General features: G+C 37.9%; 1 protein-coding gene across 2 annotated transcripts; it reads right to left on the bottom strand.

The window, feature by feature from the left end:
• Positions 1-1,370: 1,370 nt before the first annotated feature.
• Positions 1,371-16,425, bottom strand: hmgxb3 (HMG box domain containing 3). 2 transcript variants are annotated; one of them, XM_086084520.1, is made up of 22 exons: positions 16,224-16,425; positions 15,567-15,719; positions 15,311-15,485; positions 13,493-13,715; positions 13,254-13,387; positions 13,053-13,166; positions 12,803-12,937; positions 11,445-11,656; positions 11,251-11,342; positions 11,092-11,169; positions 10,867-10,940; positions 10,601-10,702; positions 10,348-10,488; positions 8,886-9,196; positions 8,615-8,742; positions 6,753-6,884; positions 6,469-6,653; positions 6,170-6,392; positions 4,721-4,854; positions 3,839-3,958; positions 3,541-3,750; positions 1,371-2,062 (listed from the first exon to the last, which is right to left on the bottom strand). In XM_086084520.1, the coding sequence occupies exons 2-22, from the start codon at positions 15,704-15,706 to the stop codon at positions 1,601-1,603; spliced, it is 3,525 nt and encodes a 1,174-aa protein (XP_085940646.1). In that variant the 5' UTR covers positions 15,707-15,719; positions 16,224-16,425; the 3' UTR covers positions 1,371-1,600. The 2 variants fall into 2 exon arrangements, with proteins under 2 accessions (XP_085940646.1, XP_085940645.1); XM_086084519.1 differs by having other exon boundaries at positions 13,254-13,715.
• Between the last annotated feature and the right edge of the window lie 75 nt (positions 16,426-16,500).

Raw genomic sequence — 16,500 nt, 5'->3', positions numbered from 1 at the left:
GGGTTTTGTTTATTATGGGTGTGTTTGTTGCGTTCCTTTTTCTCGTTATGTCTGATCACGTCCACCTGCATGTTTCTTCCCTTCCCAGTGTGTGTGCCCTCGGTCTATTGTGTTCCCCAGGTGTGTCGCATTAGTGTTGGTGTATTAAGGCCCCGTCCACACGAAAGCCAGTTTTAATGTAACCTAACAAGTTTCTTACCGTTTAGGCCGTTCGTCCACACGATGGCGCGGTTTCGGAGCTTGAAACCGATCACTTTCGAAACCGGGCTCCAGAGTGGAAAGATTTCAAAACCTCCTTAGCTTGCTCATGCTTTTGCAGCTAAATGTTTTTGCTTCTTTATTCCCACGTCCAACAAGCGGTGTTGTACTTGAATCACCCGCCATTGTCACTTCTCCTGTGTTTCGATACATGCAAAGCTATGTTTATTCTTTAGATTGCAGTAAAGTTATTCTTAAAAAAAGTGTTCATCTTCTTCGCTGATTCTTCTTCTATGCTTTCCGTTAACTCCCTGTGGCTGCGCTACAGCGCCACTCCAGACTTGGCATATACATTACAGCCGTTAAACTTCCTCAGCGTCTTCTTTTGGACACACGCAAGTCTTGCTATTAGGACTGATTAGAAATTAACTAATTTACTGCCATTGACGGCTATAGACGTCGAAAATTCATTTGAACTATTTCTATTATTTAACATTTTTTTCCCACTTTTGTTAACAAGAGTATGAAAACCTAGATTTGTTTATTGTACATTTAGAACAGATATAACAATTGTGATTAATCGTGAGTTAACTAGTGAAGTCATGCGATTAATTACGGAAACATTTTAATCCCCTGACGCTCCTAATTCTTAATAATTTTTTCTTCTTTGGTTTTTAATTTAAATTTAAATTTTTTTTAATTTTTTTAATAATCTTTTTTTTAAAGAAAAGATTATTAAAAATTAGAGGCATCAGGCGATTACAATTTTAACTAGTGAAGTCATGCGATTCAATTACGATAAAAAAAAAATTATCGCCTGACGCCCCTAATTTTTAATAATCTTTTTTATCACGTCAGGCGATTACATTTTTTAATGTCATGACTTCAATACTTAACTCATGATTAATCACAAATTTTTATATTTTTTATTATCTTCTAGGTTTTCATACTCTTGTTAAGAAAAGTGGGGAAAAAATGTTAAACTAATAGAAATAGTTCAAATGATTTTTTGACGTCTATAGCCGTCAATGGCAGTTAATGAGTTAACCGACTTCAAAACATTAGATTGTGCTAGGATATAATAGACTTAAAACTATAAAACACAAATGCTGGAATTTGGAAAAATCTACAAACTCTGTTTCATTTCAGCTGGTGGGTAGACTTTATAAATATATATTTCAGATATTTATTTATGGAGTGTCTAGATACGTTTAATGCCGTCTACATGTTTACATAACATTGTTTCATGAAACATTAAGTTGAAGTGACAAAGCCACAGATTTGTTTGCATTATTGAAAGTTCAGCCACTTCCCTGTGAGAACATCCGGTTGGAAGCCACGCACATTCAACGATCGTTTTAAGTCCTTCCTGGAATTTCACCGGCAACTTTTTATTCACGGTTTAATTTTTGTCTTCCGCCCTCTCCAGGTCGACGTTTGCCACTCCAAGCCGGTACATGGCGTCCCGGATGACAACCTCTCCGGGCTGACACACCTTCACCACTTGGCTGATCTGCTCGTTCACAATGTCTCGACTTGAGAGAAAATCCAGCAGGCGATTGCAGAGGTAGTAATGCGCCGGATTTGTGAAAAGCACACGTTGCGTCTTCGGCGAGTTCGCTGAACTTTGATCGTCTTCCTCCTTCACGATGTCAGTCACGGTGCAAACGAGCTGCTCCAGGTCCTTGCACAAGGCCATGGAGTGATGTTCCGGAACATCTGCCTTGCGGTTCGGAGTCGACGCAGGAGGTTGCGCCAGCCAACAAGAGGAAGATTTAGTGTGGGGGTGAACACGCTGGTCGTCCCCCGACATAGAAAGATCGGCATTGTACGGCTTCTCCTGCAGCTCGGCGCATGACACGAACTGAGGAGCAAACAGCAAAAGGTTGTCTCAGGCAACAAACGCTCAAATGTGACCACAGCTCAAAGTTGGAAGGGCAACTTTAAGTGGGTTCTGTAACTGTGGAAAATTGCAAAGAAAAATAAATTGTTCTTAATATTTTCTTTTGCATGCAACACAAACAACCGTTATCTAACAGTGATGTGTTGGATGCATTGAGCCAATTTCAGCAGTAAAAAGAATAACTTTGAAAAATACATGATTTTTTTGTATACAATTAATACCTTTAGAAGCAAATTTTTCCACTTGCTGTCGACTAAACATGACATCACCTGTGCTGAGGAAGTAGGTAACAACCAACCATGGCTCACCTGTTTTCTGGATTTGGTCAGCAAACTGAGCCATGATTGGTCGTTACCTACTTCCTCAGCACAGGTGATGTCATCTTCAGTCGTCATTTTGTTTTTAAAAAGGAATTAATGCACAAATCCACTACTTCCTGAACTCAATACCGCTACTTCATTTCCGGTCTTTCATGAGCGGACAAGCTGATTAATCCAGGTGCGCCTGACCTCAGTAACCATGACGACAATGGCCAGACACACCTGGATTCATCAGTGTGTCCACTCATGAAAGACAGGAAACAAAGGAGTGGTGTTAAGTTCAGGAAGTAGTCGAGCTGTGCAAAGACCCCCATTCTACATGAAAAGCAATGAAGCTATCAAATTAATTCTGGACAAAAAATTAACTTTTTACTGCTGAAATAAAGTAGTAAATAAGTAGTGCATGGGTCATTGACAGATAAGGATTTCACCGCACAGTTAATTTATTATTTAAAAAAAACAAAAAAAACATATAAAATATTTATTATAATCTACAATTTAGACAAGACATCTATAATTTAGAAAATAAATATATTATTGAAACATTTCTACAATGGTTGAGCCACATAATATTTTAAACTTAAATCAAAGTTATGATGCTAACAATTAGCCATCTTATAATGAAAATACAGTATATATATATATATATATATATATATATATATATTCATTGGATTTTCGTTTTAAGGTCATACCAAACTTGCGGAATAATTGCGGTAACGACTTGAAAATGCATGGTTTAATAATTACTTTCAAACGTGTATTTAAACTCAAAGTGCTTACCAAATGTATTAGCCAAGTGTAAAAACGTATATGACAAATTTTGTTAGCATGAAAAGGGAGAATGCTTTTTTTGTTTTTTTTTGCAAAACAAGTTTGTGTTTGTTTATGTTTCGTTTCTCTATACGACTTGAGATGAAGAATTTTGTGTTTGCGTGTTGTTTTTATAAAAGGGCGTAGGCCTTTTCGATTGGCTTGTTTGCTCAGAAAAAACAAACAAACAAACAATTGTATCCGTTGATTGAGGCCGATCGAATCAAATGAACCAACCGACCAACCGACTTCCATCGTGCTCCATTTTAAGCTTATTCCGGAAACATGTTAATGATTTCCACTTACCTCCGGCTTGTCAAAAGGCTCGGAAAAGCAACCCTGATTTCTGCCCCACATCCTGGCGGCCATTTCCGGGTACTGCATGTCTGTACAAAGAGCCACTTGTCGAGCACAGTCACCAACGTAGACCGGGGGCCAGTAACGGGAAGACAGCAGCAGGTCGACGTGGTCCCGGGCCGTCTCTCCTCTCACCAAGTACTTGGAAGCGCACACGACCTGACGCGAAAATGAGGCGTTGAATTGCTTTTGCATTTCGGTGCGAAAAAATGGTGTCCGGGTCAGTCACACTGTGATTTGCTTTTACCTTATGGGGGCAGACCTTGGACAGCTTGCCGGCAGTGAGGTGTTGAGGGGGCTGGGGGCCTGTGGGGAGGCCGCTCTGAACATGTGTGTACATGGAGGTCAGAGAAGTCAGCAGGTCCTTCTAACGGGGGGAAAGAAGGGAGCATTTCACATCATCGCGGTTTCATACACTCTAAAAACAGATGGGTCCAAAAAGGACAAATCCTCTATTTGGGTCAATTTGACCCAACTTCCTGTGTTGTTTTACACTAAAAAGACCCTTTTCTTGACTCAAAATTGGGTCAAAATGACCCATAAAGTGGACCAGTCCATTTTTTATCCATAATTGAGTTACTTTTACTTGACCCAACTTTTTTTAGAGTGTACACTGTAGCCTACATAGATGGCATGCTATGTCTCAATCTGCACTACTCACACACACACACACACACACTCACAAAGTTTTAAAAAGTGAAAAGTAACATTTCAGGATGAACATTTACAGGTGAACTTAATTTGACGCTTTCTAACTTCTGAATGTCCAACTGTTCGGTGTTTTGGCACTTTAAGCAAAATTTGCTGTTCTCTAAATAGCAGCTGAACTGCTAAAATCACAACGGGTGTTTGATCCATTAAAAATGTTGAAGGACTTCCACTTTTATGCCTTTCTGTGACTCCTTGTATTTCTGGAGCAACCTGCTGATTACATGGCACAGATAAATCATTAGGTGTCGCCTGGGTTCCATGATGTCCCAATGTGAACTGCATGATGAAGACGACTGTTTAAAATACCAATTCTAATTGAACAAGAATATGTATTTTGGTCAATTAATGGATCAAACAGCTGCTGTAAATGTTGCCAGTCATCTCCTTGTTAGAGGTCAAAGATCTGTGGCACACTCACCTTACTGGAGCCTGGAGTGATGCTCGCCCCACAGCGCTCCAAAATACTGCTCAGTTGGTCCTCACTGTAGTCTTTAACCTCGTCCAGCCTCAACTCACCATCGTGAATGAGCCGCACCAAAACTGGCGGCGCTCCTGAAACAGAAAGGAATTGTCATATCATTTACCCTCCATATTTTAGACATGGATTTAGATCATCAGCGTACTCATTAGGGGTGGGAATCTTTGAATGTCTCACGATTCGATTCGATTCCGGTTTTTGGGCCTGCGATTCGATTCAGACTCGATTTTCGATTAAGAACGATTTTTGATTCAAAACGATTTGATTGACAATGATTTTTGCTTCAATCTATAGATGTGCAAGGAATCGTAATGATCTACTCCAGTCTGACTTGCTAATGCTAATTAGCGCGCTACTCGCAGCACTTTTCTCACTCATAAGAACCACGCTGCAAAAAAAAAAAACTTTTCTTGGAATAACTTGATCGTGACCTTTTCCTTCTACTCTCTAATGTGGCTACAACTTAACAGTGTATTAGACCGTGTGGAACCACACTGCCCCTCAGTGGCCAAACATGAACATGAACAGAGCTCCAAACACAGACAAAGGCAAGACATTATAAAATCGATTTTTGGGACATTTCAAATTGATTCTGAATCGTACTAAATAAGAATAGATTTTTTTGGCACACCCCTAGTACTTATGTACCAATATTTGACATTCCGAGGTTACGAATAGCATACAATGAAGTTGTTTGACCAGAGACAAAAATAATCAAGCAGCTCAAGAAGCTACACTTAGTTATGGTGCTTTATATTAATGGCCAAGAAGTGTTTTTCATATAAATAAATTTAAATTAACTCAGTCACTGCCATTGACGACTATAGACGTCAAAAAATCATGTGAACTATTTCTCTTAGTTAAACATTTTTTTTCATTTCATTTTTTATGAAAACCTAGAAAAAAAATTATTGTACATTTACAACAGATATAAAATTTGTTATTAATCATGAGTCAACTGTTGAAGACATGAGATTAATTACAAATACTAATTTTAATCGTCTGACGCCCCTTATTTTTAAGAATTGTTTTTAAATTAGGGGCGTCAGGCGATGATTTTTTTTTTATTGTAATTAATCACATGACTAGTTAACGAACGATTAATCACAAATTTTATATCTGTTCTGAATGTACAATCAAAAAAAAATCTAGGTTTTCATACTCTTGTTAGCAAAAGTGGGGAAAAAATGTTAAACTAATAAAAATAGTTCAAATGAATTTTTGACTTCTACAGCCGTCAATGGCAGTGAATGGGTTAAATATGGGTTTATACTTCATTAATGATAGGCTGAATTAAGTGTAGATCCCAATATGCAACATGCATAAAAAAAACGCTTACGATTTGAGTGATGGACTGAAAGATGGCACCAGATTCAAATGAAATTCTACCTGCGGGCTGCTGTGTTGGTGACATGACCTTGTCTTTCTCGGTGTTGATAACAGTGGGGCTCCTCATCAGCGGGGGGATAAAGGGCGCGATAATTGAAACATCCACCCGCGTGATGGGGATGTCCGCAGGGAAAGCAGCCTGCTCAATCGCCTCAGTCTCCATGGTCAGCCAGAAGTCATCCACGTGCACTTCATCTGACACTGAAGACTCGGGCCAGGTGAACTACAACAGACATGATAAAGCAGCATGAATTCATTTTCGGGCTCCAGAAACATCGTTTCTTTTCTTTCTTTTTCACCTCCACATTCTTGAGCTCCAGCACATTGTTTGTGTGTCGCCTGGCAATCTCCAACTTGGGGGCAACGCCGCAAACCCCGCAGATCATATCGTTATAGTCTCGCAACGTAAGGCTCTCGAAGGCCCAGTAGCCGATCAGGAGGAACTCTTGAATTTGGGATGTCTCCTCTGGACTCAGCGAATGGACTGAAGCAAACAGACACGTGAGCATGATAAAAAAAAATTATAAAAAGGAAAAATCTAACGTTTCCGTATATATGTAGCTGCGATATTGTTACGCGTTACCAGGGTGATTGGAGACATGGTCGAATAAGGTCCTGACAGCCTGAGAGGGAGGGTGGCCCAGTCGGATTTGGCCTCTGATCCTCAACAACAGATCAATAGTAACCAGCAGTTTGTTTCCAATATTGAACAAACCTGCCAAAGAAAAGAAAAGAAGAAAAAAAAAATCTAATGAAAAGTCATACCTAAGTAAATCACTTTCACAGCTATTTACAGAAATAGTGGATTCTAAGAACATGCCTTTGTAGTTTTGATGTATCAAGTCACCGACTAACTACTCAAAGACATTTTATTCCCATTCTCAGAATTTAAAGTAAGCTTTTAATTGATTAATACAAGTTTCTAATGGAGAGCAAGTTCATGGAAAAATGTATGACCAATGTACTGTATACTTCAAGGGAAAATTACTCATGTTGAACTAAACGATTAATCAAAATCAAACAATATTAACTCATTCACTGCCATAAATTCATTAAAAAATAAAAATAAATTAATTTGTAATTAATCGCATGACTTCACTAGTTAACTCACGATTAATCACAAATTTTATATCGGTTTTAAATTAACAATAAAAAATTCTAGGTTTTCATACTCTTGTTAACAAAAGTGAGAAAAAAATGTTAAACTAATAGAAATAGTTCAAATTAATTTTTTATGTAAATGGCGGAGAATGAATAAAAAAAAAAGAAGAAAAGATAAAAAATTTGGGGCATCAGGCGATTAAAGTTTTTAATCGTAATTAATCGCATGACTTCACTAGTTAACTCGCGATTAATCACAAATTTCACATCTGTTCTAAATGTACAATAAAAAAAGTTTTCATACTCTTGTTAACAAAAGTGGAAAAAATGTTAAACTAATAGAAATAGTTCAAACGATTTTTTGACGTTTATAGCCGTCGAAGCAAGTGAATGAGTTAATGCCTTTTCTTTGCTGTTTGTTTGCAATTGTCTCTTCCCATTTCTGATTCGCTAGCTAACAGCCAATCAGAGTAATCAGTTGTCATCAAAAGCCAATGCTATTTTGCATATTGAATGTGGTGAAAATGTTTCACTGGTTGACAGCACATTCATTCAAGTTATATCTCACTGAAAAAATTATAAAACAATCTCATAATTCATTCCTCCCAATTTTTTTTTAAAAGTCGCAAGCGCAGGGGGGAATTCATTGCAAAAACTAAAATCTTAAGTAAGATATAATTTCTTAAATGTAACCTAAATGTGCTTATTTTGATTTGACAAGGTATTTTTTTTTACTTAAAATGAAATTGTCAGGCAAGATCATTGTGCTTATTTTAAGATACTTATTACTTAATTATCTTATTTGATCAAGCAGTCTTGGCATTGACTGTTAACAGCCAGTTTTAAGTACTGTGAGGATTAAAACAAGCATTTCCCACATTTTAAGATGACAACTAACCAACATCAAAGGCCCTGAACTGGGGTTCTAGTAATAAGATAAATGGAAAAAAATACAAGTATGAAAACAGACGAGTGCAATAGGGTTCATTTCGTTATATTTACTAAGCTCATTTTTCCTTCTTTCAGTACCAGCTCGGTGGTAGAGTGCCTAACCTCAGACTTCAAGGTTGTGGGTTCAATTCCTGGCTAGGTCATGACAAAGAAAATGAGACCTGCTCCTCCCTGCTTGACACTCAAGCTAAGTTATCCAAGCGTGAAAAAAAAATAATACTCATAGACCGCAGTGGTTGATATGGGCCTAGTATTATTTTCTTATTTTTCAAAATCTTGCAGGTAAATTTAAGTAAAATGTTCTTGTTCTATTGGCAGATCATTTTGCTTATTTAAAGTCATCATTTTCTTTTTTTTTCTTAAATTTTCTACAGTCCTTTTTGCGGTGTTTACCGAGATGCAGGTCAGTGAAGCTGTGCAGAGCCAGACACTTGGCACCGAGACACACTTTGAGCTGCAGAGATGCCGTCTGGATCAGCATCTCAGTAAGCAGCCAGCAGTCCTCCTGTCCTGCTATGGTGCTTTTTTAAGAAAACACACACACACACATACACGCAAACACAGAACATGCTGTTAAGGAAGCAGACAGCCACACAACACGACAATAGTGATGTACAGTCATCTAAACACAAGCCACATGTCCACATTGTTCCCGTCTTCTCACCTCTGATCTCCTTTGTAAAGGGCCTTTTTACAGATTCCACATTGGGTGGCTGATGATTCATAGAACTGAGGCCACCCGGACTCCACCAGGGTCTCGGTCTCACACGTCCCATCCTCCTTTTGCTCCCCCGGTTGGACCAACACAATTTGAAGACTGTTGAGATCCTGGATGAGGGCGAGCGCTTCCTGGAGCTCGGACTCGCTCTCTGGAATTTGCAGGGAATGGCGAATCAGCTGCAGGGTGGATTGCCGTTGGATGTCTTTCTGAACAGGACTCAAGGGCTGGTATGGGTCGACCAATCGATTCAACCTCTAAAACAGACAATCACAAAAAACTTACATTTTTTCATTAAAAAATTCAACTACGGCTTCTCTTCTGCAAATCATCCCGCTTACGATATACAACATAACAATGAACTTGATTAGACAAAAATGGGGCATGTTGGAGATATAAGATAAATGAGTCCTCCTTAACTCATTCACTGCCATTGACGGTTAAGTAGTGAAGTCATGCGATTAAATACAATTACAAATTTTAATCGCCTGACACCCCTCATTTTAAATGTTTTTTTAAAATACATTTTAACTAGTGAAGTCATGTTGTTAATTACTGTTAAAAAATGTAATCGCCTGACGCCCCTAATATTTAGTAATCTTTTCTTTTCTTTTTTAAAGATAAAAAGAAAAACAACTAGTGAAGTCATGCGATTAAAAAAAAATGTAATCGCCTGACGCCCCAAATTTTTTACAATCTATATTTATTTATTTTTAAAAGAAAAGATTAATGAAAAGAAAAAAAAAGATTATTAAAAATTAGGGGTGTCAGGCGATTAAATTTTTTAATCATAATTAATCGCACGACTTCACTGCTTAACTCACGATTAATCACAAATGTTATATCTGTTCTAAACGTACACTAAAAAAAATCTAGGTTTTAATATTCTTGTTAACAAAAGTGACAAAAATGTTAAACTAATAGAAATAGTTCAAATGAATTTTTGACGTCTATAGCCATAATTGGCAGTGAATGAGTTAACTGAAATGGTATGCAGAGTCCACCTTCAAAAAGTAAAAAAAAAAATATATATATATATATTAGTCCAAATATATATATATTTTTAAACTAACCACTCAAATAAAAAAAAAAAAGTGCCCACACAAAAATTGCCTTTGTAGCCTCTAGATGCCTTTTAACCACTTCACCAGCATGAAGAAGGTGCCCTCAATATCACATCAGAGTTGAAAATCAACAGAACACTTTCCAAAAAACAGCCTTGCACAAGGAGATAAGTCAAGAAAGTTGACACCCACAGCCCCATTTATACACTGACAACATTTGTCTGACTCTGAACCACGAAAGGGGTTTTCCAGAAAGTACATAAGAATACTTGTTTTTGTGTTGTATGAACTCCGATGCAAGTCTGCAATGTCTGAAAAGTACTTGTGCAAGGGTCAACTTTCACCTTGGGTGCCTTTGGCTTCCCCTTGAGCAGCTCACAACCACATTTGGGGCACACTGCCGGTTTATGTCTGTTCTTATACATGTAGTCACAGAAGGTGTTCTTACAGCGACCTCGGCCTCTCAATGTTGACAGTCCCAGGTCCTTAGAAAAGAAAGAAGTGGGAAAAAAATAAAAAATAAAAATAAAAAGACTGGAGACATGCAGTATTCACACAAAATAATGACCTCATAATGATTTGAAAAGGTACACTTACAAAGCTGTCGACTGTCACGTGATTGAAAGGCACAACTGACACAAGGGTCATGCTCTTGTCAGACGGGGAGGAAACAGGCTGGCTGGTTGTGACAAGAGAATCCTACAAGAAAGTGAATTGATTAAGAACATCTCATACATCCATTTTAAATGGCGGTTGTCCTCATAAGGGCCGTAGGCTGAGCGGACCATCAAATGGTCGCAGGGCAGCGACAAACGAGAACCGGAATCTAAAAACTGCGAGGCGCGTTAATTGTTAGTACTGACCTGCTTGGATTGGACTTGCTGGCCGAGCTGCTTTAAGGTACCAGCTTTGAGACTCGAGAATCTCTCTCGCGGCTCTGTGGTTAAGAATAAAAATATCATCCCACAAGAAAAGCGTCCCACGTTTTTTTTTTCCGATATAACTTCCTGTTGTTGTTGACAAGTAATGTGCAGAACGACATCACATGAAACAGAGTCCATGCAAACAAAACGGAAAACATGATGTACCAGTAAGTGGTTTGCAGTTTTGCGGTGGAATTTTTCTGTTTACGGTTGGGACGGCAATGACTTGCAACAAAGCAGGACCTGGAGAAACAAAATATCAACAGCAGCGTAAAACAAATGACATGAGATCAAAATGTGAAAAAGTCAGCAGTTTCGCTTCACCTGTGCTATAGCAGGAAGGTAAGATGGGTCTGACAGGCCTCCTCTGAACATCACGCATACTTTGATTTTTGAGTGCAATTTTTTTCACATGCCTATTCAAAGAGGGACACGGTGGATACGTCTAATTAGGCAAAAAAACAAAACAGGACAAACTAAAATAGAGCATAGAGGAGCCAATTGGTAGAGTGACTCACTTTGTTAGTGTTTTCTCTGGTGACGTGCTGCTGCCCTCTGCTGGCTCGACACCAGGAGCTGGTTTTATCTTTGTCAAGCACCTTTGCCCTTCTTTTTTGCTCTCACTGGGTTTGGTTTGAACAGCATCAGTATTCCCCTCCTGCGTTGTGTCTTGGCAGCTTGAAACGGACTTGGCTTCGGACACCGGCATGGCAACGGGTTCATCTTTTTGCTGGGTTTTTTAGTCCAATTTTAGTTGACAAAAATAAAGAGCAATTTAATTCGATTGACAATTTAGTCCTTTCAGCATATACATTTAAACTTTTATACAGAAAATTATAACACCTATTTGTAACTTTAGTTTACCATGCAAGACACATTTAACACAACGGTGTCTTGTTGAACATGTTGAATTTCCAATAATACGCCATCTTAAAACTTAGTTTTCACCTAAATAAAAAAAAAGGTGCATAATTGCACCCGCGTTTCATTCCTTTATCTCATTAGATTTTGTGAATTTCCGCCACAGTGTTGTTTTTGTTTTAGTTATTGACGAAATTGTCAGTCAATTTAGTAATCGTCATCGACTCAATGAATTGCTTCTACTTTAGTTTTCGTTTCATTTAAGTCTGAAAAAAAAAAAATTATGACAATTTTTCATTGACAAAATTATCACTGAAGTGAAGATGAGTTTTCAATGAGTTTGCCTTTTTGTAGAGCTCTTCAAATATATGATGAGGAGGCTATCACCACTATATGAATCCTGCAGTACAGCTTGAAAAGCAGTAAACAACTGATGGTCAGAAATTGCATGCATGCCTTTAAATTGAGCAATTGTACAAAATGTACATGTAGAAATCTATTAACTCATTCACTGCCATTGACGGCTATAGACGTCAAAAATTCATTTGAACAATTTCTATTAGTTTAAAAAATGTTCTACTTTTGTTAACAAGACTATGAAAAACTTTTTTTTTTGTACATTTAGAACAGATATAAAATTTGTGATTCATTGTGAGTTAACTAGTGAAGTCATGCGATTAATTACGATTTAAAAATGCAATCGCCTGACGCCCCGAATTTTTAATAATCTTTAAATCGCGTCAGGCGATTTAATTTTTTAAAATTGTAATTAATCGCATGATTTCAATAGTTAACTCACAATTAATCACACATTTTATATATGTATTTCAAAAAAAAAATCAAGGTTTTCATACTCTTAACAAAAGTGGAAAAAAATATTAAACTAATAGAAATAGTTCAAATGAATTTTTTACGTCTATAGCCGTCAATGGCAGTGAATGAGTTAAACATTATTGCAACACCAGAACATATACTAAAAGCAATAACCCCCCCCCCGAAAAAAAGTATTACTCACAGCATGTATCCATTTGCCGCCAAGGTGGATTCCACAATTAGGGCATTTTATGGGCTTATGGCGAGTGACGTACACGAATGAACACTGAGGATTAAGACACCTCCCACGACCTCTTCTGGTGTACGTCTTCACAGCCTTAAAAAAAATAATAAAAATTGGACAAAATGCGCTTACATGCAGCTAATGTTTATATTCTCAGATTTAAGGTATGTCAGCGCTGCCAGGATGTTCGAAAAGTAAGAGTGATTACCATCTTGTATGGCGGCACTACTACAGTACTTTTCTCTTCTCTGGCTCCCACGGGGACTATCATTACGGAGCCCAAAGAGCCAACCCCTGCCAAGGACTTGGTCTCAAGCATGTTCTAAATAAATAGCAAAACTTTGTAACTCAATTTAATGAGTAAAAGACAACGTGGGCATTAAATGTGGGTTGGATGTGAAGGAATCACCTGGTTGGGGATGATGGCAACCACCTGCGAGGTTTCCGCTTGGGTTTGATGCAATGTCACCCCACTCTTTACACCAGCAGCATCTCTCATCTTACATCCTTTCATTCCAACACAGTTTTCTAAAGCATCCGCGTCTGTGGAGGTTGAAGATGTAGTTGTAATAGATGAAGAAGAGGAGGACGTGCTTCCTCGGATTGCAATGGAATATGACGCCTCTCCTATGTCTTTTCCAACATTACCCATTGAGCTCTGAGAATCGGCCACCTTGCATGTCAAGCCAAGCGTCTGGGCAGTTTTCGATTCTTGAGTCAGAGTGGGAAAGGACACATTTCCATCAACTGGATGATTGGGACACTCTGCCAGAGAACCTCCTGACTGGGGATCGTCGGTCAGGAGAAGATAACTAGCTCTCGGTAGGATCTTACGGAAGCCTGGAAGGTATTTGGATGGACTGTGAGACAACTGTAAAAACAAAAACAATGAGATTCAGGTGTAAAATCCACCTTTGGTTATCAGCTAAAACTGTAACTTGTATAAAGGGTATTTCAAAAAGTCACTGTGTACTTACATTTTTATCAACAGAATACATTTGTATCTCCTGTCATTTATAGTGAAACATGTATGTTAATAATAGAGCTTTCAAACGATTGACATTTTTTAATCAGATTAATCACATTTTAGAATTGTGATTAATCACTTCATAACAAATCACTTTTTTATCTAAAATTTTTCCCCCGCCAAATTTGAAGCGCACCGGTTATGTGTTAATTCTTTTGACATTTAATGTTATGAGGACGTCTTCAACATGTTTTGATCCACTGCACACGCTCATCCTCCTCTTTTTCTAATCAGTTAATTACTTGCATAATTTAAAATTGATTTTTTTTAAACAAATATTCTAAATGTGATACGCAAACATTCATTAAATGCTTTACTTTAATGCATGAAATTATGTTTATTGCTCAAACGCAACCTGTGCTACCTTAAACATAGCCATCTGCTGTCACGCTAAAGGCTAATCTATGGTCAAAATTAATAGTGTGATTAAGCTGCGTTGATTCATGATTTAAGCGATAATTTTTTTGTGATTAATTAATCAATTAACGCTTTAACTTTCACAACACTAGTTAGTGAACAGTGACTTTCAGAATATATTAAACATACTAAGTTAGTGAAATAGTTCATAATTATATTTTTTTTATCAGTTTGATGATTATAGCTGATACCTAACTAAAGCCCCAAATTTGCCGCCAAGAAATAATATTTCAGAAGAAGCAATTCGATTTTTTACGTAGAAATCAAATAAAAACTGATTTTCTCAAAAATATTATTTTCCTATTTGTTTAATTAATCTAATCTAACCTTACTAACATGAATCTCCCCAAATGTTTTATTGACGCTGCCTGTTACAACCTGAATTCTTCACCTTTTGCATGTCAGAATGGCGTGAGAGGGATGGGAATTTTCACACTCCTCCTGCCCTGTTGGGTTGAAATTATCACACTCCACTTTACCGTGTGTCAAACTAGATGCTGGCGCTGCTTTTGTCACATATCATCTTATTGCAGGATGCTGTGTCATTGTAGAAAAGCGCACACCGTTGCAGAAAATATTCTGCCTTCAAGTGGCTGTTTAAGAAGTAAAGGCAGCTTAATGTCAGGTTTTCTGTTACGGCTCAAATATTGTTCTTTATTTACACAGCAGAGCTAGTGATACCTTCAGACTTTGACACAATATCACCAATCTCCTCCATATGTCGAGATTTGGACATTAAAATACAAAAAGTTAGGGATATTCCGTTTTTGGGTGACCTTTACAGGCAAATATTAATTCCTCAAACTTTTAAATGTAGGTGTCCAGTTGTGAAATGTTTCAGTATTTTTTGCACAAGTCACTGTCCACTAACAAGGAGTGGAACTGCTAGACGTGCATTCAAACCCTAGAGAATTAACTTCTAGTGCATTTAAGCATCATCCTGAAATTCCACCCAAAACTACAATATCCCTATTTTTTGTCTGAGTAGGGTGAGTGAACTAAAAAATAATAATAATAATTACTGTTTCAGTGCCATCCTTCTCCGAATTGGCCTTCTCCAGATAGTAGCGTTTCTCTGCCACACTGAGCCTTTTCCAGCTCTCGCTGATTCGCTTATTGATCTCTGACTGTGGCTGATTGGGCCTCTCTTGTTGCATAATCTGATGAACATCGAAGTAGTACAGCAGGTAGGCAGACCTGTATGACATTTTTTTTTCTTAAATCAAGGAAGCTAAATCACAGTTTGAGAGTGTACCAACATGTTGATGTGAGCAATACCTGGGCTTCTTTGGCTTCACATCACCGTCTTCATGATTTTTGCGCTTTCGCTTCTTGGGGGAAGGTACTCCAACCTGCTTGCAGCCTCTCGCCACCTCTTCTTTCAGATTCACTACCTCATAAAGGTCCACCTGCTCCATGATGTCCTTGAATCTAGGACCATTTGGATAATAGAATTCAACTCTTATACTTAAAATAAGAGTTAAAAAAGTGCATAGGTTTACAATTAAATGTACTTAAAATTCAAAATGATTTTTTTCTGATACAACAGGACCTAGGACCAATTCAATAATAGAGTTAACTTTGTTCTGTCCCTTGAGTTTGTTCTAACGTGAGCAAAGTTTTTTTTCTAATTATCGCACGTAGTTAGGAGAAAATAAACTGCACAACAGTTTTTTAAATGGTGAACTTATGTTGTTGTGTGATGCTGAAATTCTGAAGCCACAACACAGGATGCAAGTCACACCAGAACCAGTGAACCAAGTAAGCCCGACAGAAATAACACTGTGATAGCCATTTCAAATGTTAACACAAGAGTACTAACGAAGTTTAAAAACAAAAAAAACAAAAAAAAACACCGGGACTAATATGTTTTAAATGGCCCGACTGTATACTGCCAGCGTTGTCCAATGAAATGGCTTCTTGTTGAAGTCTTACCTCGGGTGGCCCTAGGCGCTTCGCGATGCTCTGAAAATGATGTAAAATACACCCAAACGGCCGGACATGATAAAGACGCTGGATAATAGTGCTAAAGGGCAAATGCTACAGTTAAACTGTGAATTTTGTGAGGGATATAGCTGCAATAGTCGCTTCGTTTAACATCGACTGGCCAAAAACATGGCGTTAAGGCTGCCTGTGGTTCTAAACCAATCGCAGGCGTTCATATGGAACCATTGGCCAATCATGTTCAACGTTTTTGACACGTGAAGGTGAC

The sequence above is a fragment of the Leptonotus elevatus genome, chromosome 9, assembly GCF_054856555.1.
Source record: "Leptonotus elevatus isolate MCC_2025b chromosome 9, RoL_Lele_1.0, whole genome shotgun sequence".
Classification (NCBI taxonomy): domain Eukaryota; kingdom Metazoa; phylum Chordata; class Actinopteri; order Syngnathiformes; family Syngnathidae; genus Leptonotus; species Leptonotus elevatus.
Note: the sequence above shows the minus strand (reverse complement) of the source record. Positions and strands in the feature narration are given on the sequence as shown.

What these genes read in the sequence shown, in the direction of transcription:
- hmgxb3 (XM_086084519.1), bottom strand. Translation starts at nt 15,706, where the DNA reads ATGGAGCAGGTGGACCTTTATGAGGTAGTGAATCTGAAAGAAGAGGTG. An exon ending in GGAAGCCAAAGGCACCCAAG is followed by an intron (nt 9,197 to 10,347) that starts GTGAAAGTTGAC and finishes TGTCTGTTTTAG; the next exon opens with AGGTTGAATCGATTGGTCGA. An exon ending in AGCCTTTTGACAAGCCGGAG is followed by an intron (nt 2,063 to 3,540) that starts GTAAGTGGAAAT and finishes TTTGCTCCTCAG; the next exon opens with TTCGTGTCATGCGCCGAGCT.